The 22,346-nt window shown below is 41.1% G+C and overlaps 1 protein-coding gene across 2 annotated transcripts in view; it reads right to left on the bottom strand.

Annotated features, from left to right (window-relative positions):
- The window catches only part of TRIM37 (tripartite motif containing 37), a 30,860-nt gene extending 8,919 nt beyond the window's left edge, over window positions 1-21,941 (bottom strand). For both annotated transcript variants that reach the window (XM_074922642.1, XM_074922643.1), the window contains exons 1-18: window positions 21,764-21,941; window positions 20,093-20,194; window positions 18,716-18,756; window positions 17,531-17,647; window positions 16,238-16,325; window positions 15,270-15,392; window positions 13,824-13,947; window positions 11,837-11,904; window positions 9,523-9,647; window positions 8,328-8,378; window positions 7,823-7,904; window positions 6,230-6,306; window positions 5,574-5,753; window positions 4,706-4,820; window positions 4,269-4,481; window positions 2,580-2,716; window positions 1,785-1,882; window positions 187-387 (exon numbers count right to left, since the gene is read on the bottom strand). In XM_074922642.1, the coding sequence (XP_074778743.1) occupies window positions 187-387; window positions 1,785-1,882; window positions 2,580-2,716; window positions 4,269-4,481; window positions 4,706-4,820; window positions 5,574-5,753; window positions 6,230-6,306; window positions 7,823-7,904; window positions 8,328-8,378; window positions 9,523-9,647; window positions 11,837-11,904; window positions 13,824-13,947; window positions 15,270-15,392; window positions 16,238-16,325; window positions 17,531-17,647; window positions 18,716-18,756; window positions 20,093-20,194; window positions 21,764-21,784 (1,963 nt within the window). In that variant the 5' untranslated portion in view covers window positions 21,785-21,941. The remainder of the gene's footprint in view (window positions 1-186; window positions 388-1,784; window positions 1,883-2,579; window positions 2,717-4,268; window positions 4,482-4,705; window positions 4,821-5,573; window positions 5,754-6,229; window positions 6,307-7,822; window positions 7,905-8,327; window positions 8,379-9,522; window positions 9,648-11,836; window positions 11,905-13,823; window positions 13,948-15,269; window positions 15,393-16,237; window positions 16,326-17,530; window positions 17,648-18,715; window positions 18,757-20,092; window positions 20,195-21,763) is intronic.
- Window positions 21,942-22,346: the final 405 nt, after the last annotated feature.

Here is a 22,346-nt window from a genome sequence, read left to right as displayed (position 1 = left end):
AGATCAACCATCAGGACAAAGGATGTGTTGGAGCAGTGTACTGATGAGCAGATGAGGATATGGAAGCCCAGCCATCATCTGTTTTTTCCCCCCCTCCCCTCCTCAGATCTGCTTCTAACTCTGGGACGACACTACCAGACATTCCCAGGTTGGAATTAAATCATCTGACGCGCGATGTGCAGTTACCTCTGTTCTGCAGAAGAGAGGTGGGTGGACGTGGCTGAAGGCCCCAAAGGTTTTCCATCCCATTTCTGTCTTTTAGATCCAACAAGTGGATTAAAATTAAGGGATCTATATCTAGCAAACTGCTACTGGCTGCTGAGCCCAGGGCACTTCCTCCCCGCCTTGAAGATCTTCCACTTGCACTGGTGTAGCCATGGCTCGTACCTAAGGAAGAGTTACAGAAAAAGAGCGTGTGGACAGGAAACAGGTGAGGCATTATTCCCTGTAAAAATAAAAATTCAACAAGCAGATTAGGAATGAAAACATTCCAATAAACTTAACAAGACATCAGTATTATTTCATGGATTTCTGGATTCTGAAAGCAACCAGAAATGCTCCTAACTAAATGCTTAAGCCAAAAAGCACCAGAGGAAAAAATAAAAGAATTAAAAAAAAAATTTTAAAGAGTATTTCACTTCACACCTTTTATATAAATCTCTTAATAAACTGGTAAACAAATCAATACAAAAGAGCATTTATCCCAGAGACATGCACATGAACTTTCTAGGTGTCCCACCCTCCTGATTAGATTAAGGGTGTGTGGGGGGGAACTTCAGTGAAGTTCTGCTCTGTGTTACGATGTTCCCATTACAGAGTGGCCAAGGCATCTTCAGACGAAAGAGATCTGCAAGACTAAAACTGTACAGTTTAGTAGAACACAGGTAACACTACTAACATTCAGACTGGAACACAGTGCAGACGGGTAAATGCAAGAAGCTCAAGAGACTGTGTCAGCGTTTACAGATGCTGTTAAAAATTACTTCCTAAAACCTTCTAAATAAATGATGTTTCCACAGCCACTGTGCTCCTACTCTACAGGCTGCTCCTGCAGAAGGAAACACACATGTCCCTCAAGTTCCTAGCTCACAAGAAATTAAAAGTAGTTTTGAAACAGCAGCTGAAAGCAGGACAGTTGAGGAATTCTGTATTTCAAGCACTAGCAGACTTTCACAGCAGCATAAATACCACTGCCAGTGAATGCCACTTCTGGTGTTTCTGCCATAAATAAATATATTACATACACATACATTTCTCTCAGAATCTTATTAACTTACGGCTAATTTGGGCCATCTCTAGGCTGCAAAAATCTTAAGAGTGCCTTTTCATTATTGCATTTAAATTGTCTATCTGCTTGACTTATAAGGATCCTTTACTTCACTCCCTCCATGTACTTCAGGCTCTACAGCACGCTAAAACCTAAGTGGACGTGTCACACACTCATATGCCACACAAGGCATCACTAAAAATTGCTTGCCAGGCTCCTTTTGATCAGAATGGAAAGGGTTTCAAAGAGGCAGGAAAGCCTTCCTCCAAACTTAAGCATCATTTTTAAACAAACACATTCAGAAGATTCCCCCCCCCTCCCCCTTTTTTTTTTTTTAACTGAGCCAATGAAATGTTACTGCTACACTGCAATAATCAGTACAAACCACATGATGCAGCACTTCCAAAAATAGAAATGCCTGCAGAACACGCAGCTTGGCGTCGCTTCCAAGGAGAACAGGGGAAGGAATCCCGCAGCGTTTCGCATAGATGGGATTTCGGGAGGCTGGTTTTCATACCTGATGTTCCAGGAGTAGCAGCAGCTGCTGCATCCTCCATGAGATCTCCTTCTTCCAACTCCATATTACTGCTGTATTCCACATCGTTCTCTCCAGACCTTAGGAGATGATTGGGGTGGAAAAAGAAAAATACAATTATTAGTGGTTTTCAGCTCTTGTTAAATGTTATAGCACATACCTTGAAGGACATAAATAGTATTTTCTGCATTCCAAGCTACACGAATTGAATAAATCCAAGTGTGTTAATTAAATGACTGACTCACTCACCAGGAGTCCAGAAGTGCCATACGTATCTAGACTCTAAAATCTGATCCTGCACACTTCTATATTTGTACGTGTTACAACACATTCTCATGTTTTAATAAAGATTCTAGGATTTGACATCGTCTCAGCTAAGAACCTCAAATTCTCTAGCTTAGGTAACTGTCCTTATTATCACTCTCCTACTACTACAACACTTCCTAATACCAAACCTCTCTTCTGGTTACAGTGTAGAAACAGATTTCTTAATAGTGTTTTGGGAAAGAATCTTCACAGACTATCACTTGTCAAAGACAGAATACAACACTAAAATAAATTAAGAGATCAGCAAGATCTAGCTGACCAAAAATTCAATGTTTAGTGTTAACTACATCAGTTCGTGTTGTTTCCAGTACAGGAAACACCCCTCACATTGTCCTGGAATCCCCCCCACACCGTGATTGTCATAGAGCAAATTAATCTGTTTCCGTTGGCATTAGGGTGACTGCCCTGGGAAGCAAGGGGATGATCTGAAAAGCATTTTAAGTTACTCACATAGTTTCTTCATCAATATCATTTTCTTCAGTGTTACTAGTTGCTGTTGAACTAGCCGAAGAGCTGCTACCATCGAGGTGGTTCACTTCATCTTCTCCAGCAAGGTCTATATCTAAGTCACCATCAGAGAGCTCGTGCTACAGGAAAAACAGAACAAGCCTTTTTATAAAAGGAAACATTTCAGTTGCACTTTGATGTATTCACCAAAAGCTATGAACAGAAACTCTCTCTCCCCAGAGCGTCACACTATCACACGGGAGTTCGGAGGGTCTCAAAGCACAGTAAAGGTTGGTAACAAAGAGAGAAGTTGGATTTTTCAGCTGCAACTTGGAAATATTTTTGTGGTGGAATCTATTAGCTCTCTTCTGGAACATCTCTTTAGCATAATCTCTCTTGAGTGTGTCATGTCACAGAAGCAGAATCACGGAATCATTCAGGTTGGAAAAGGCCCTTGGGATCATCGAGTCCAACCCTCAGCCCGACTCTACAAAGTTCTCCCCTACCCCACATCCCCCAGCATATCCTCTAAACAACCCTTAAACACACCCAGGGACGGGGACTCCCCCCCTCCCTGGGCAGCCTGTTCCACTCTCGGACCACTCTTTCTGGGAAAAAGTTTCTCCTCCTGCCCAGCCTGACCCTCCCCTGTGGCAGTTTCCAGCCGTTCCCTCTTGTCCTGTCCCTGATCCCCTGGGAGCAGAGCCCAGCCCCAGACTCTCTGCAATGTCCCATCAGGAGCTGCAGAGAGGGATGAGGGCTCCCCTCAGCCTCCTCCTCCTCACACTGAACACTCCCAGCTCCTTCACTGGCTCCTCACAGGATTGATTCTCCAGCCCTTCCCCAGCCTCGTTGCCCTCCTCTGCCCTCGCTCCAGCCCCTCCAGATCTCTCTGGGATTGAGGTGCCCAAACCTGGACACAACCCTCCAGGTGTGGCCTCAGCAGAGCAGAGCACAGGGGGACTGTCACCTCCCTGCTCCTGCTGGTCACGCTATTCCCAATACAAGCCCGGATGCTGTTGGCTTTTTTGGCTGGGTGTCCAGGGAACAGCCAGTTCCACTGCTAAGGACTGAGGCAAAGCAGGCATTGAGCACCTCAGCCTTTTCCTCATCCTTAGTTACCAGGTTTCCCTCTCCAATAAAGGAGGGAGATTTTCCCCTCAATCCTCCTTTTGTTGTTAATGAATTTATAGAAACTATTTTTATTATCTTTAACAGCTGTGGCCAAGTTGAGCTCTAGCTGCACTTTGGCTCTCCTAACGTTCTCCCTGCATAACTTCGCTACAACTTTATACTTTTCAGAGAGACCTGCCCCCTCTTCCAAAGGCAACAGATTCTCCTTTTGTTCCTGAGATCCAGCCAAAGGTCCCTGTTTAGCCAGGCCGGTCTCCTTCCCTGCCTGCTTGTTTTTCAGCATGTGGGAACAGCCCGCTCTGGTGCCTTTAAGACTTCTCTTGAAGTATGTCCAGCCTTCCTGGACTCCCACATCCTTCAGGGCAGCCTCCCCAGGGGGTTTGTCAAACAGTCTTTTGAACAGGTCAAAATTTGCCCTCCGGAAGTCTACTATTTCCATGCAGAGGATAATAAATCTAATTTATAATTCCAAAGTTCACTTATGTTTCTACTGCTATCCTATCATAAAAAAACTACACATAAACATAGAGGCAAGGGAAAAAAAAAAATAATTCCCACGTTAAAGTCTTCATGCTGGATCTTCTCTTCCTCCTCTTCCTTGCTATCTCGCACCAATCCTGGAGCAGCAACATTTTCAAGCAGCACTTCAGTGCTTTGTCCAGATTTCTTTGATCTTGTTTCTGAACCATCATCATTCTGGGGACTAAGATGAGTGTCTGGAGGTGAAATGCCTCGTGATTTCTGAGTCCGGGAAAGTTCAATGGCAAGCCTCTTAAATATGAGAAGGATACACAAAAGCACATATAGAAGATGACAATGGAGCATCATCATCATCAAAGCAAGTAAGTTTGTTGAGTTGCATACATGCTATTTTAATAACACCAGTATCAAACTACCAGTACAACCCAACAATTGTCAAACATGAACGCTGTAACCTAAAACAGGTAATTACTGGCCATAAAAGGTGATTTGACATTAATATACATCCCACTTACTTCTTTAAGGTTATTTATTTGTTGGATATAACTTGTCTGAGCTGCTTCCAACTGAGCAATGTACCAGTGTTGATCTCGGCACTTTTGGAAGAAGGTTGGTGAGCGCACTTGGAACCTTCAAGGAAACATTTGAAAGGATTTTTTTGGAAGGAAGGAAGGAGGGGGAAGTGGGGGGAGGGGGGCAGGGGGTGAGTTTGGTTTTCATTTCCCCACCACCCACCCCAAATCCAAGAAAGCACTGCATAAAAACATTGTACAACCCGAAATCTAGTCATGAAATACATTTAACAGATGACATGTACCTCTACCCTCAGTATCCTGGATGCCCTGAACAGCAACAGCAAGTATTTAGTAGGAGAAGCAGTTACATGAGAGGTGGTTTTCTTCACAAACCAACACTAACACACACTACAAAGCATTTAACTGGAGCAAGGGTAGGGCTGGACAGAGAATATTTGAAGCAGATGGATAAAGCTTCTATATTTTGTCATAACATTGCAATTCCCATTGACAGCATTAGTTCTTAAACTACAGGCTTCCCTTACTCCCAAAGTTCTCCTATGCTTACAACTATTCTTAAAGAGGGAGAGAAAACACCCTTTTCTTTTAGTTCAGTTCACTACAGATCTCTAAACCAGGATTATTACTTCAAGTGTAGCTTCTTCTCAAAGAAAGAGATAGACTTGAAGTTTCCACAACTCCCTTCAGCATTTTCTTCTTTAAAGCTTATGACAGTGAAATCCATTTACGACGAAACATGTCACCATTATTTTAAATTCAGCTCCTTAATTATTTCCTATTGCAGTAGTAGGTGTGACATTTTGTGAAACGACAGCGGAGAAGAGCCCCACTAAGTTGTCTTCCTTACCTTAGGATCACAGTGTCATTTTGCCTGTTTAAATAGCCTTCGTTGGCTAGCAAGTCTAAACGAAAGAATCTGTTGTAACCCCAGCATTCTCCAACTTCAAAATCAGAGGCAAACTCTCGAATTATGTTTTTGGTGGGATCGTTGGTGGACTGGTGAACCATTTCTACACGGTACTCATACCTAAAGAGGGGAAGATCACAGGTATTAATACAAAAGTCAAGATGTCAGAATCGCTGAAGCATCAAATTTAACAGAACTGTGCTTCCTGGGAGCATGCCCAACTGAAGAGGTGAGTCAGTCTTAAAATTTTACCAAACACGTACACAAGCAGTATATGGGGGAAGAAAGTAATAACAGGGAGTAGAGTGATAAACTAAGTCTAGGACTGAATACTAGGAGATTTTAATCAGTTGTTTTGCCAGCTTGCTTTTTATCTCAAGCAAGCCACTGAGTAACAACTTTAAAATATTATCTTAGGGCACGATTCAAAGCTCAGTGGACAACAGAAGTCTCACTATTCTTTTCAAGAGTGCACCAGTCCCTAGCAATGCCACAGAACCTCAGGTCATTCTTTACAAACCTCTCCAGATGCTCCACCAAGAGGAAAAAAAAAAAAAAGAAAAAAAAAAGGTTGCTCTTACTACAGGTTTGCTTACTTGGATGTCTCTGGCAATCCAGCGGACAGCTCCAAGAACACAGACAGGTAGTAACCCCGTACTACTCCATTTCCATCCTTGAAATAGATAAAAGAGATAAATTGATTAAAAAGAGCAAAAAAACAGAAAAACAAAACACCCTGATACACCCTTGAAGTTTAGAAAACAGCTTCAATCAATACAGAAATTGCAGCAGTAGTCTACTACACACGCTACAATTCTGATTTTTAGGCTCCTGTGACCTAGAACTCTTACTGTAACTTGAATCAACATGGAGTTTGCATCTGGAAGCACATATGTAATCTAGTATTGGTATCTCAGACATAAATCTCTAAACAGAGCTTTAATTATCAGCATTTTAGGGGTTCAATTAAGTGGAAGACTGAATAGACAAACGCTTGTCAATGCATAGGAGATACATTTACTTACCACATAGAAAAAGCAGTAAAAAAGCTCAAAATCTATTTAGCAGTTTATTACAGCCCAATTCTCAAATTCTCCAAGTGAAACAAACCAGCTCAGGTTAAAACATTAGTTCTGAAATATTTTACATACAGCTGCATTTCAAAGCTACTTTTGAAAGAAGAGCAATTTCTTTAGAAAAAACATGCAACATGAAAAAATTAGGTCAGTGAACTTGAGAAACGATATTAGGATCACCAGAAATCAAGACAAAATATGGCAAAACCTCCATCACACTCACCTTAATCAAGGATGAAGAATGGCTCGACTTGAATCCTCTAGGTTGAAGAAACATTCCAACTTACCATTTAAAAAATAAGTTTTAATGCCTTCTCACAGCACACCTTATGTAGTCAATCCTGAATTTACAGTACTCTGAAAACTTACACAGGGGCCCACCTCTGCCTTGCAAGAATACAATTCTGGGCATACATGGGCTTAACGGATTAATCCGGTTCTCTGAAGATGTCAGGTAAATCACCAACAAACAAAATTTGTGGTCTAGCATATTTCTCCAAACACAGCTGCAGTAGCAGCCAGAGATTTCTGGAAACACTGGCCTGAGTTAGTGAACTGTACAGAGATCACACTCTGTGGGTCAACACCCCAAACAAAGATCTTGCTTCAGAAATCTGAATATTCAGCCCGCTGACAGGACATTAGTAAAATACACACGTTTTAATGTCAGGATCTGAGAACTGGATGCACAGCAAAACAGATTTGCCTTCAACTAATACCTTGTCCTCCTCCCAACTTCCCAAATAAGTATCATTTATAACATAAATAAGGTGAGTTATTTTACACCTCAGTTCTGCAAGAAACATTTGCAAAAACCACTCAGACAAAAGAGGGTAAAAAAAAAAAAATATCTATGAAATTTCCTATAGCATATTGGCAAGACCTATTCTTAATTGCTTTTAAATGAACCTGATTAACTATATTGAGAATGCTCACCCTGGATATCTGGAGGCAGCAAGGGAACACTCCGAATGTTGGTCACCAACTCTACAACATTATCATGTTCTTGTCCTACAGCTTTTTATATACAAGATGACAAGAGACTAACTGCTGTCTCCTTACAAGAGAAGTGTTTTGGATGGGATAATGACTCTAGTTGAAAATATAACTCACTGGATAAACTTTTAGTCTCCAGCAGAGTCCTGACACTTGAAGAGGTGGACTGTAAACAGGATCTGCTCGCTGACGCAACGTACTATTGAGAAAGAAGAAAAAAAAAAAACGTTTGCTAATGGGACAAAGCAAAACCCTTCATGAAACAGCAAGCTGCATACACACTTGCACTCACACTCTAGATCCATCCTTCTTGCTGCACAGAGCGTGCAGCAGCATGAGGCCCAGGCAAAATGTTGTGTTCATACAAATACATGTATTCCTTGCAAAATTATCCAGTATTTTTACAAAAAAGAAAAATAAGCAGTTTGCCTTTATAATGGAAAATCTTTTTAGCAAGGGTTAATTGTTCACTTGGTAAACAAGAGGTTTTTTTATTGAATCCCTATAGTTCATATCTAACAGTCTTCTCTAGAGAACTGTTCTGTGTTTTAAAGAATACTGATGTACAGAACACACACAAAAAGCTTCCCAATATTCACAGTAACGTAAGATACATTCTTACCTGAAGTTTTCCAGGACAAATGTAGTTGAGTCATAAGCTGGAACCAATTCACTGTGAGCAGGGGGGAAATAATTAAGAGTTGAGTAACACGACATTAAAAATCCCAACTTTTGGAATCTTCAGAAGCATTTAAGATGATTTAGGTCACCAGAGCTACTAAAATTCACTAGGACTACACTGGTTTTTTTTCAGTAGTTCTGAAAATTCCATTTATAAGCCTTCTCCCCAGAACCTCTCCATGTGATATCACACAATAAAACAAGTATTTTATGTTATGAAGGGAAAAGCAACCAAGAGTATTTAAGAGGATTTGCCCTTTTACCTGTGATTGCTAATGATCTCTTAATATGCTGAATTTTTAATGTAAGACTCCATGATAGTTCTAGAAAGGACAAAACTATTGCATGGCTGAAAGCACAAAGCTTAAATGGTTTGTGTTTCAGAGCAGGAGATGCCTTACTGCCATGGGAAAATGAACATTCAGACTTAAATTTTCCTCAGAGAGGCATTTAATTATTCTTTTCAGAAAACATGTCAGGAAAATAGTTTTGAGATTGCATTTAAAAGCCAGCCAAACTGATTTTTGCTAGAGAACACAAAATTATTTGAGCAATTCTTTTAGGATTTCTCCTACTTTCAGTTTTTTGGAGACACTTTTCAGCCAGCTAGCCTAAACTCTCAACAGACTTCCTCAGAACCCAGCACTAGCAGCACTCTCTTTAGGAGGAATTGTGCTATGAAGTGATTTTGGCTGGATATTCTGAATTAAGGTGACCTGCAGAGGTATCTCAGGAGAGCTTGCAATTATATACTGAATGACCCAATAATAAGAGAAAAAGGACAAATCAGTAAACTGAGTGTGAAAGAGGAAAAAAAAAAAAATTATCAGCTGGAACCCACTGTCCTGACTCCCCAGCAGGGACTACAGAGAGAAAATAAGCCCTGCTGGAACAGCAAAGCCTACTTGCAGTATAGGTTACTAAGAGGAGTAAGTTAAGCAGTTTATCATTTTCAGTGTATAAGCCTGGACCCAAATTCAGCCCAAGGTACCACGTTTAACACAGAAACAGAACAAACTGTGTTACCCCACAGATCACCACTGCCACTGCTCCTATAGCTGAAGTAGGACTCCCCCTCACTGAGATGAGATGGCTTCCAAGTTCAAACTACAGCAAAAAGGCAATGCAGTGCTTACCTTGTGAAGTCTGGGGGGACAGGAGTAGTGACAAAGGAGGCCATGGGCTTCCGATGAACCTGCTGGAACATCATCAGGATCTCTGAACTTTTGGATATTAACTCACTCTTACTGCACGATCGTAACTATATGGGAAAAAAGGAGGAAAAAAAAATCCTTATGTCATTAGTAGAAACCACAGGCTTTGACTGCTTTTGTTTTTAAACAAAATAAATTGCATGTCTATCACAGCTTCAGAAAGATTACCCACAAGGCAAAGTAAAATGAAGCTTGGTGGTGTGTTGGTTTGGGCTGGGTTTTTTTTATTTGTTTGGGTTTTATTTCCCTTGAAACTGTCAGCAGTTAAGACTACAAATTTGCTTATGATAGCCAACAGTCATGTGTTCTAAAATTTCTGCTTAGAAATTAAAATAGGTATTCTAATTCTGCCTCACTCCAAAGCCTGCACAACCCATTTGGGAAGTCCCGAGTATTTAAGACTCTGTCCAATTCTACAGTGAAAGTTACAGCAACTACTACACAGTTCACTTGGGTTAAACTAATTTATATAAAAACTGTCTGATTAATACCAAGTCACATCTATTACTGTTTAGGCAAGAATAACAATGTAAATCAATCTGGAAAGGATGCTTAATTAGACATTAGGGTAAGTTGCTCAATACATCACAACTCAGCAATACAAGCTCCTGTGAGATTAGACAGTTCCTTTACATTTTAGTTACTCCTTTACCGCTGTACTGCCAAGCACTGGTTTGTTTTGTTTTGGGTTTTTTTAATCCAAATGTGAACAGCACAAAGCCTACATTATCTTAAATAGGAGGCCAGAACACCCACTTCATTCCAGAATAACAAAGGTATTTTCAAAAGCTGAAAGGAAATAATAAAACCTAACCTGGTATGTTCCTCGAATAGCTAATATTGTATATTCTAAAACTCTTTACTAACAGAGACAAATGTTTATTTTATAAAAATTTATTTATAAATACGGCTTATTTATACTTTAAACACTGGAAAAACATATCTTAGACCTAATTTCAAACTTTGAGATGATTACGTGAGACTAATATGTACATTTTTTTAAAGTCACATTTTTGCTATCTTCAATTACTTCTGTTACTTCCACAAAAATAATACATTAAAAGCCTCTCTTGACAAAGACATACATAATGACTTTAAATAAGCAGTAGAGACCTATGCAGTTGCTGGATGTCCACATCTTCCCTTTTTTCTTTTTTAGTTAGTAAGCTTTTCCTCCTATTTTAGAGGGAGAAGTTGTCATGTTCCACTAGCACGGATTTATTATTTTCATGGGTTTTTTCCTGCAAGAGAGAAGCTGATCTGCAGAGCTGCATATGTGTTGCTATTCAGGATTTAGAAGGTTCTCATCTGGGCTGCAGCAGAAGTCATTTCTGAACGATCTATACACAGAGAGCTCTTGGCAAACAGAAAAAAAATGCTGATGCATGGTATGCAGGAGCACTCATCCTCCTGATGTCCTCAATTCTTCAACAAAGACATTCTATCATAGGTATGAAATAATTGACTTAAGTGCAAGAAGAACATGATAATCGCTGATCAGGTGATAAAGCCAGCTTAGCATTCTTACTGAGGCAGAAGCAGTGCAGGGAATGAAAATGGAATACAGGACAAGGGGCAATGCTCAAAGAGGCTTAGCCCTCATCCCCAACTCAAAATGTCACATACTGCTGAGAGAAAATGACTGGATGAAGTAATGCTTGAAGGAAGAAAACCCTTCCATTCCTTCAGAGCAAGCAGGAATTGTTCAGGGCAAGTACAATCAAGCTCTGCAGAACTTGAGTATTTCATTTTCAAAAGCTGAACTTAAATAGCTAGAAGCAAGATGAAAAAAGTGATACCACGTCATCTTCTTGGAAAGACAGGTGGACAGGAATAAAAAGAACTAGAACCGGTTCAGCTTTCCTCAAAAGCACAATGAGAAACAGAACATTTTTGTTTATTCTCCATTTATAGCCACTCATATGCAGTTGGCAGCAGCAGAACTAACAGAATCTACCCACACCATCTAAATGCTACCTTAAACACACAACTGTGTAGTTTTATATGATATTACTACTAATCCCTGTACTAGTTTTTCAAGCAACAGAACATCTTTCATTATTTCTAGAAGGCATACTTGTTTTTAAGAAGAAATAGTGCAACCTAAGGCCACTTAAATGAAAAGATACCCTCAAGAAATATCCACCAATTAATAGTTTAAAAATAAATAAAATAATAGAAAAGGCCAACTGAGGAGGGATCTGTGTAACAGTGTTTCAGCTCTTTTCATAATCACCTGATGTTCTACTTCCTGCAGCAGGGACTCCAAAAGTTCAGTTTCTTGAGTGAGTGATGTCTTCTGACCTGTTTTAAGAAAGTGATACATGTTTAAAGAAGAAGAAAAAAGACACATACTCACTGGATTTTAAGAAACTAATTCCCCACCCACCCACCCACCTGGAAGCTGCCCCAGAACCTACTAAAAGTAAAGGATTTCTAAATATACCAAGGGTGATTGAGAAAACATTTTAAAAGCAAGCCTACGTTTTTAATTAGAGCTGTAGTGAAGAACTCGCTTGAGGTTAAGACAGTAATGAAACACTCTTGTGTCCTAGAAATGGCAGATTTGTTGTTCTGGGGTGCTTTTTTAGACAAAAAAAAGCCCAGGTTTGACTTCCCTGAATTCGCTCCAGACAAGGATCTCTTTTATATTAGCTGACACTTTTCTCCTAAAAGCCACCATTTCTCTTGACTTTGATGTTTAAGTGTTTTCTTTACAAAAAAGAACAAACAGTGTTTAAATGTGTTTGTGCATTTCAACTGGCATGAAGAGCATAACAAGAAAGAATACAAAAAATAAGTCATATTTGTCTGTTTTCTATCAAGGGGATTTACTTTGTCTCCCATCATACATTACATACCTGAAAAGTGTTTGGCAGTTGTTAGCAAAAAAAAAAAAAAAAAGTGTTACGTGGACAAAACGTTAACCTGTACGTGCAAAATAATTAAAAGATGTTCCACCACAGCTTTAAGGCTTATCTTTAATTAGTACACACTAAAACAAATCTTGTGACTGATTACTGTATTCAATATAGACACAAAATATGTATGAACGTATGGATCCTGGATTTAACTTAAAGCAAAGATTTTAAAGTACTGACATGAATTTGAAGAGGAACTTGAAACATAACGTAATATATATTTATTACGTTGCTTTGTTTTTAATGGAAATGGACTAAGAGAATAAAAGCAAGCTTTATCAAAGCTAAGGACATCTTCCAAGCATGAACATTTCAGGTTTTCTTTGGGTGGGTGGCAGGGAGATGCAGGGTGTGTGTATATCTGTGCACCAAGATTTCAAGCATCAGAAATACAATTTCAGCAGTTATTTTACTGCCTTACTTTTATTTCTGAGACAAGTACATAGATACAAGGTCAAGGACCCATTTGTCTGGGTACTTTGATCTACTGGTTGCATACCTTGCAAAACTAAGGTCATAAATACAACATCCCAAGCTGCCACCTTCACTATGTGTTCCTAACGATGCATTATGGAAATGAAAGCACACGTGGAACAACCAAGGCACAGAAGAAAAATCAGCTGAGTAAAGCATGCACAGAGTTACAGCCAGCTGAGGAATATTCTGTCCTTCTCGTCAAAAGCTACACTTCATTTTTAGTAGTGTTGCTTCCGTAAAGTTCAACACTGTAAGCATCCCACCTGTCTTCTCACCTCTGTTCATACCAAAGGAGAGCTAAAGTGACCAGCCCCTAGTTACCAAGTGTCAGGAGCCAAACGAGCAGCTCTGATTCCTGATGCCACGTTATTCCTTTGCAGACAAGGCTGCCTGTACGTATGGATCTGAACTGTTGCTCACCAGACATCTCATATACATTTTTAATATCATTTAAAAAACATTAGAACAAGTATATATTCCAAAGATGTCAAATTACAACGATGGGCTTCTTGGCTAACACAAATTATGGTGTAAACACACTTTAAGTGAAAGGTACTAAACGTCTTCCAATCAGATGGAAACATTCTCCAAGTTGTTAGAGAGGAGTCTCTCACAGAACACAGCCAGGTTATGTCTAACATCACAGTAACTACATAATTAACTAAAAGCTTTGCTGTAGGTAGCTTTCTGTCAGCAGTTAACTTGCTTAACGCCACAAAGTGTGTAAGGAGTCATACTCTCAGGGCAAGAAAGTTTCTCAACAGATTTCTTTGCACATTGTTAATATATTGCTCCTACACATAATAAAATCAGGCAAATACCTACCCATTAATGTTATAAGCTTGTTCTTCAGCTGTGTGTCTAACCGGGCAATCATCATCTCCACTGCATTCCTGATTTCCCGAACTCGCTCATCCTTCGCGCTACGCACCGCCTCCACATTCCTCTCCTAAAACAGGGTTCAGGAAAAAAACAAAGCTTTTACATGTCTGAGTCTTTCACTCATTTACACATAGATTCCACTCTCAGACCCCAGAAATGCCTAAGCCTCCCCAGAGTCCCCTCCAGCCCTATTTTTCTACGAGGGAAAAAAGAAAATAACCCTGGTCTTACTGAAGCTTACATGCTTAAAATAAGAGAAACGTGGTTTTAGATGAGCTGTATTACAGGCTATTCCTGTTACCAGTTGTAAATATCCTTTGACTTTTGCTGAACACCTAAGCGTGCCCTCTGGTGGGTGACCAAAGGTTAACAGTGAAGTTGAGCAACATTTTCTCATTGCAGAGAGATTTGTCATATGGAGTTTCTTTAGTACCAAAATTTGTAAATACAACTGCCAGTTTCTCTTCTGTAACTTGAGCAGCACAGAAAAGTTACCTTCTTGGTAACAAGAATAATTTGATAAAAACTGCACCCTTCACCCTGGAAAGTGAAGGCTGCAATCCTCTCAACGTTTTACAATTATTTACAAGTAGCCCAAAAATAGCAGAGCTGACCTACCACTGCATGAGGCAAACAACTACCCGAACAACAGCACAGACAAAAACTATATGGAAATTTGTTCAAAAAAAACCCTTATTCACACAAAGACTACATAATAAATGTAACGGCATTCAGCAGAACACAAAAATAATCCTTCCTAGAACACAAGAAACTTTACTGAATTGTTGGAATTCCCACTGGAACTGCCAAAGATGAACATGTCAATATCTGGATGTCTAACTCATTTACCCCTACAGGGAAAAAAAAACGAGGTGCAGAAATTTCCAACCTCTAACCAGTGAGCTACTTCACAGCCCATCCAGTAGACTCAAATATACTCAAGAGTTTATTCTCCAAAAGAAAGGAAAATAAGCTCTGTTAGAATAAAGCATTTTTATACTTGTTTAGCATGGCAGGCTGCACTTTTATAAGCGTTGACAAAAATATATCTTTCAAAGAACCGTGCAACTCTAGCTTTTAAATAGCATACACCAAAAGAAAAATTCCCCGCTACCTAACTCCCACCTTTTTCTGTCTGGCAACTACAAAAACAAGTATTGAGAATACGTTGATCTTTCCACGTTGTATAAAAAGATTGTAACTAAAAAGTAAACACGTCTCTCTATGGGATGATCTGATTATCTTCACAGAAGCAACAGTTTCTGCGCAGGTACCGAAAACATGACGAGCATATGAAATGCTGTACTACGTCCATTTCCCACTTCACAGTTACCCTTTGACAGTAGAGCACTACAGAAAAAAAAACTTTATCTAGGATCAATTTCTTACCACTTCTTGCACCAAACTGATCAGTTCCATGAGTCTTCTCCTAAGCTTTGCCACTTCTTCGTTTACTTTTGTGACATGTTGCTCATAGATTTCTGCCAGTGGCTTAAAAGTATGTCCCCCATGCTGTCAAAAAAGAAAAATGGGGAGAAGGAGGTGGAGAATAGAGCATCTCATTTTAAATTTATTCCACTCCTATTAAATTACTGAGAGGGGAAGAAAGCCTCCTACTGTATCACTCGTTTTGGAAAAGTTCCAGAGCAGATTGTACGTAGGAAGTCTGTCTTTCACTTCCCTTCATAAGAAGTCATGAATTTGGCTTTCATACCATCAAAGCTTCCTGTCAAGAGTTATTTGGAGGCTCAACAGTCCTCCAAAAATATACTGTTTCATTCACTGTGCAATTCTCTAAGAAATCAAATAATGATAGAAGGGTTATTTTTTTATTATTATTAAAACACCCTTCCCAAACAAAGGCAGCATGCTGTTAACCACTTATATTCCAAACAATGACAGTAGTCTCTCCTTGAAACACTCAAAGGATAATAAACAGCGTGTTGAATTGTGCTACTAATATAACTTTGAAGATATTCAAGATTACAGGCAAGAACATTTAAATAAAATAAGTATCTATATTTTCTGAGAAAGCTTGTCCTTTCCCATAAAATTCTCACCACCATCTAAAGTTTGTCCAAGTCATCATGAAGTTTATAACAAGGAAGGTAATTCTGACCTTCTTTTGGCAAAAAGTCATTGTGCTTCTCTAATTATAAACAGAAGGTATCGCCTTCCACAACCAACGTTCACATTAAATTATCAATACATGTGCAACTACAGTATTTGCACAGCAATTCAATATCCATAACAGTTTCAGAGCATTTCTAACTCTTCAAACTGCTGTCAAACATCACGCTTGCAGCCCCTTACTGTAGCATACCACGTGGATATAAGCAAGTGAAGTCTCTTCTTACCATTCCCCCCCAAAGGGCACACTGGTGGCAGATACACTTCTTACAGGTCCAGCAGAAAACACTAAGCTTCTCATGATGATTTTCACACCTGAATCAAAAAATACACATATCATCAACAGAAAATAGCTATGAATTTTCTGCAAACTCTATTTAATATCTTCACTTGTTTTGCTACCTGATACTGAGAGTAAAGCACAAAACATCAGCACAGTTTTGCTATACTACTACTCATAGTCAGTAAAAACCGTTTGTAAAATAAATGTTGCTCTCTGTATTCTCTCAGGAATTACTTCACGGAGAGAAAGTACATTACTAAAATTGGATTTTTACCCAGCAGATAAAGGATATCATCAATAAATCAAGCTCAGAATTCTCAAAGTTAATACTTCACATTATTAAAATCCTGATCATACACGACCTGAGGTAAACACAGAGCAACAGCTCATAAGATTTTTGGACAAACTGATCTTTGTAATTTTTTAAAATTTCAGGAACAGAATGAATCAACAAACCAAGCACAGACCTAAAATACATGCCTCTCCCTTCCCCCACCATCAGCATTCAGGAACATGGGGAGGAGGCAGGCAGAGAACACATAATTAGTCCCTGACCATTTTTCAATGCTTCTTATCACACTTTTCTCCTGCAAATCTCCAGAATGTATCTTAAAATACATAATAGCACCGGGAATAAGATAAAAACAGGAGAAAAGCCTGCTGAGAAAGTACCAACAGTTGTTGGTACTTCTCTAGGAAGAGGATATATCAGAAGATACCTGAGGCTCTAAAGACAAGGAATGAGAACAAACAGCAGTAACGTGACAGATACAGCAATAGCAGTGCTTTCTGGGGGACTTTATATACTTTCTTTGATCTCAAACTGGGTTTATCAATTACATTTTCGCAAGGGACTAGAAGGTATCTTCTCAGAACAGCTTCTCTGCTTTTATGCGCCGAGATACCACATCAGCACCCGCAGTCTTAATGTACGGTCACTAAGAAGGGCTAAGAGGCATATGAAGTATTACCACCCTTCATGCTTCCCATTATCTCTCATTTTAATTTTATTAAGTTAAAACAGAAATAGGAGTAGTTTTCTAGGCAAAGACACTGAAGAGCTTTTCTCGTTCCATTAAGTAGGACAGAAACGAACTCCAACTTTTAGTCAGACAGTGAGCACAACTCCGCTTTTAAGTAAATAAAAGTTATCAGTTTCCTGATTCTTATAATGAACTGAAATGAAAACCCTGCTCATATAAAGCAAACTGCTTTATGGGAAGAACACTCCATTTACTTGTCTTTTTCGTTCTCCTCGTGCTTGGTGAGATTGCACAGCTGAAGCGTATCAAGCTGCTGCGTGACCTCTTCTGCCCAACGACAGTTCACGAGCTCTCGTAGCTGCAGCGGGGCTCTGCAAGAAGCATTGCTAGAGTTAGAGCAAGAACTCAGCTCCAGGAGCTACAAGAGAAACACTGAAGTGAATTCAGTTCATCAGTTCTGCACTATCAGAAAAGTCAAAGGAAAAAAAAAAAAAAAGCCGCTATTTCAGGAAATAAGGGGGGGAAAAAAAAAAGTAATGTTTTATGTGGATTTGCTCGTTTGGGGGCTGGCGAGAGGCAGGAACCACTCCACAGTGACATACAGAGTAGCTACATGGGGAACCCAAGAACTATTTCCAGATTTCTCGATAGGCTCCTGGATAACGCTGAGCAAATAATTTCATTTCTCAGTGCTTCTTCAATTTCTCCCATTATTTAACTATCTCCATTGCAATGCTTCAATTATCCCCTCTGCAAAATGTCAATATATCTACCTCCTTACAAACTACTGATCCTCCTTAGAGCTACTGATTGAATACTTTAAAAGCTGAATATTAAAAAAGTTCTGCAAAAAATGGTTGGTTGTTTTAAATACCTCCCTTCCCTTAGGGGAAAAAAAATATGCTACCTTCAAATTTCTGGTCTATCGAGAGCTAGAACTGCTGGGTACTCAAGGACTAGAAGTGCTAAGAGGGGATGGGGTAGGGCACTGCATTAAAAAAACCCAACCAAAACCCAAACAACACATTTCAGCTACCTCTCAGACAAAGCTGCAACACAAGGTAACTCTCATGAATTATAGGTATAAAAAAAGCACACATTTCAGTCTGAAAACTGAAGTTTCTGGTCTCTGACTCTTACAAGAAGCATATAAAGAGTTCTAAGGGGAATACTCTCTAGTTACTCTTATTACACAAACTACTTGCTCTGAAAACAGCAGTGGCATAGGGGAAGCACAAAGATCTTGCTTAGCCTGTCACAAAACTAGAACAAATTTTAGAATAAGCATTATACCAGGGTAAATGTTTACAGTAACAGCACGCAGGTCTCAGAAATCAAGCTTACAAATTTAGTGCAACCTGCACTGAAAAAAAAGATCAATCATAACAGGACAGTACACCCACCTCCCGATAATATGTTTCTGGTATTAAAAACCTTACCTACAGTGAGGGCACTGAGCTCTTTGTTCAGTCAGCCAACGCTATGAAGGAAAAAGGAAAAACATTTTTAAAGATACTGTAAGAAGAGAACTGCAAGCAAGTACATTCTATCGTTAATTAGGAGTTACATCTTCTTATTCCTGTGTTTTTTCCTTTTCTTACAGATTTGTAATTTAACTGTTCAACCACTTAGTCACAGAAGAAGCTGCTATTTGTATCTTAGTAACAAAGCACCCACTTTTCTATAGATGTCAAAGACACTTCAGTTAAAATTATGCAAAGAATTTTGAGGTATCAAATATTCTACTAGAAACCACACACCTGGCACGGACTCCTATAGCCACAGACTAAAGAGCATGTTTCGGCAAAAGAAAGCAAAAGATAGAACAAGCATATTTTCACAGTCTAAATTATTAGTCTTCAAGGTAACTCATTTCTTCCTCTCGAGCTATTTATACTCGAGGCAGATACCTGCAGTTCAACGATCAAATCCACAAGGACTCCCTGAATGTTTCTCTTCCAGAAAGCTCCAAAGACAAGTCACTGAGGAAAGAATTTCACCTGCCCACTACAACTTACAAGTGTAAAAGCTCAGCAGTGGAAGGGCTTATATTTGTCAGCTCACTACTACATTTAAAGATTCTCATGAATAATCTCTCACCACCCAGCAACAATATGTCATCTAACATTCCTAGTTTGTCATGCGAATCCTTCACCTAAAGTTCTTGTCAGAGCTTTCAAAGCAAAACGAGGATTGTGCCGATTTCTGGAGATACTACTGGAGGTCTGAAAACCTCAGCTGAACCCTCTCCCACTGCACTACCACAGCGTGTGGACTCGGAAAGGAAGTGCTACACGTTGGCAACCATGACCTTAATAAATGAATTGAGGTGCTTCAGATGCTGCTTCAACCTGCTATACCAGACTCCCTCAAGAAAGATTTAGCCCCTATCTGATCATATTATACTAGTTTGGTGTTTAAAGACATCTCCAAGATAACAAGAGGTGATGTTATGACGTTCCAGTGCTCCATACTGACACATGTAAAGTCAGCATTTGATTCCTGTCCCAACTTTTGTCTTCCATCCAGGCATCACTAACTCTCAAAAGATGCTAAAGAAGAGATCATTCTATGTCTGCTTCCTAAAAGCAATTATTCCAGATAGTCTCTATAATTAGCACTACTAAACACAATGCACAGCCTGCCTATCTTCCCTCAGGGTGTTGTAAAAGATTCTGAAAGAGAAACTAAAGGGCACAGGACAGGAAATCCTTGGAACTCCAGGAAAAGGAGAAAGAATCCAATAATGTGTTCATAAAATAAGCAGTTTTAAAGTTCATACATTTACAAGAACACACTATAATAAGCAGACTCACCCGAATACAACTGAAACAGCACAGCTTGGAGCAATGAGGACACAGACGTGCATCACGCAATTTCTCCATACAAATAAAACATCGGAATACTTCAGCAATGCTCTGCAAAGGGTAGATTATTGCTATTGTTAAGCCACATACTTCAAACATATCACAGTGCCATTTATTTTCCAGGCAGAGTGCCAGGTTTCATAAACACAGTCCCATTCCAAACAGCTACAGATAGCGCATCTCAGAGCGAGATACCACGTCAAACACCAAGGCTCTCCTCCCCGCTTTCTCCTACACTACACCAGCTCTTAGCACCCATTTTATAACACTATGCTCCTTCTTCAAGGAACAGTTGCTTTGTTTGGCTTAGCTTTTTTTGAAGTGGGCCTTCCTGTAGCCAAGATATTATTCCTGCTTATGTTCACTCAGGATTGAACAGCCGCCAGAAAAAACTGTGCTGTACCTGCAGATTCTGCAGGCACGAGTTCCAACACACTGCCACAAAACTGATTTGAAACCATGGTAAGTGCATGTATGAATTATACAAAATGCTAACGAGGAGAGTTGAACTGGACAGGGCATTTTTTTGACTTTTATAAGGCTTACATTCTTTTAAGGTCTACCATTTACACCAGCTCTACAATTTCCACTCTCTCTCATCCCCCATTTAATCAATCTTGAGCAATAAAAATATATTTTTAACACATTTTTTTTTTACTATACCCGTTTGAAAAGAGAAGCATTTTGTTCTAGAATACAAAAACCTCACCTCCCTCCATTTCCCCAAACGAGGAAGGTATTTTGAAATACCAAGCGGTGTTTGCTTTCCATATGGATAGATTTTTCATCGACAAAGAAGTTTTACATTCTGTATTGTATAGGAGTTTGACCTCTTCTGGCTTTAACTATGAAACTTTGAGAGATTCTTCGGCTGGGCTGATTTTTTCCCCACAGAGTTGAAATTATAAATCAGCACAAGAGTGAGGTGTTATCTTCAATTTACAGATACCACCGTATCTCCCCCGTACATTAGTGTCGTCTTTAATGGCCGCAAACCATTAAAATGCAATACATGCATTCACAGGAAAATATCACACGAGGTTTTTTAAAATTCTTCTGCTGTTTGACCGCTATTGATACAGACCGCAGCAATGCGTGCAAGCTGCCCAGGTTACAGACACCACTGAGCACTGCGCCTTCACTCAGCGCCAGGGCTCCATCCACCTCCAGAAGAGGCATCTCCAATTTATTTTCTAACCCCGACTCATGTAAAATAACTGCGTGTCACCTAGAAATGCCACCTCTTTACACGCTGCTTCCTTCCTACCCAGCTCAGCGCGCACACGAGCCAAAGCTCTGCGCATCCCTGCCCACCGCAGAGCTGCAAATCTGCCCTCCGCCTCCCGGGCCGCCCGTAGCTCGGTGCCGCCTGGCCCCTTTCCCCCTCGCAAGGGGAGAAGGACCTGCCGAGGGCTCCGCGCCGCCCGCCAGCCCTCCGCTGACCCCTGAACAGGTCAGGCTCCCGCGGGAGAGGCCCGGCCCCGGCCGCTCACCATCCCCCGCGGAGGAGAAGGTGCAGCCGCCCGGGCTTCTGGCCCCGGGGATGCGGCGGTGTGGAGGCAGCGCTTCCCCCGCACCGCCCTTCCCGCCTCCCCGAGGGGGCCGCCGCCAACCGCTCACCTCCACGCTCTGCTCGTCCATGGCCGCGGCTCCGCCGGCGGGGGGAAGGCCCTCGCCAGCCCCTCTCCCCACCGCGCTGCCCGGGAGCGAAAGGCGAAGGCGTGCGGCGGGCTCAGGAGGCGCCGGGCCGAGGCAGCGCCCCGGCCATGTTCGCGGGGAGGCTCCTCCCGCCCGGCGGCCGCTGAGGGCGGGGGGCGCCGCCCCGCCGAGCCGCACTGCGCATGCGCGGGGCCGCCCGCCCCGCCCTCCGCGCCGCCAGGGGGCGGGGCCGCGCCGCGCGGGAGCGGAGCGCGCCAAGGCCCCGCCGCGGCCTGGTCAGCGCTGAGGGGCTGGGGGGTGTGGGGGGGTCTCACCGCTCGGCAGCGGCCCCTCCCGGCATGAGGCGCCGAGCATCGCACCCCTGAACGCGGGTTCGCGGGAGAGAGGCCGTGGCTTTCTCAGGGCAATTGGCAGCCGCCGGGTTCCGAGACGGAAAGGTTTGTCCTCGGTTACTCGGAGGGGTTTCAGGAGCGAGCTCGAGCAAGGCAGCGCGAAACGAAATCTAGGTGCAGGGAGGGATTTCCCCCCCCCACGGGGCTTTAGA

The sequence above is a fragment of the Athene noctua genome, chromosome 19 (assembly GCF_965140245.1).
Source record: "Athene noctua chromosome 19, bAthNoc1.hap1.1, whole genome shotgun sequence".
Lineage (NCBI taxonomy): Eukaryota > Metazoa > Chordata > Aves > Strigiformes > Strigidae > Athene > Athene noctua.
Note: the sequence above shows the minus strand (reverse complement) of the source record. Positions and strands in the feature narration are given on the sequence as shown.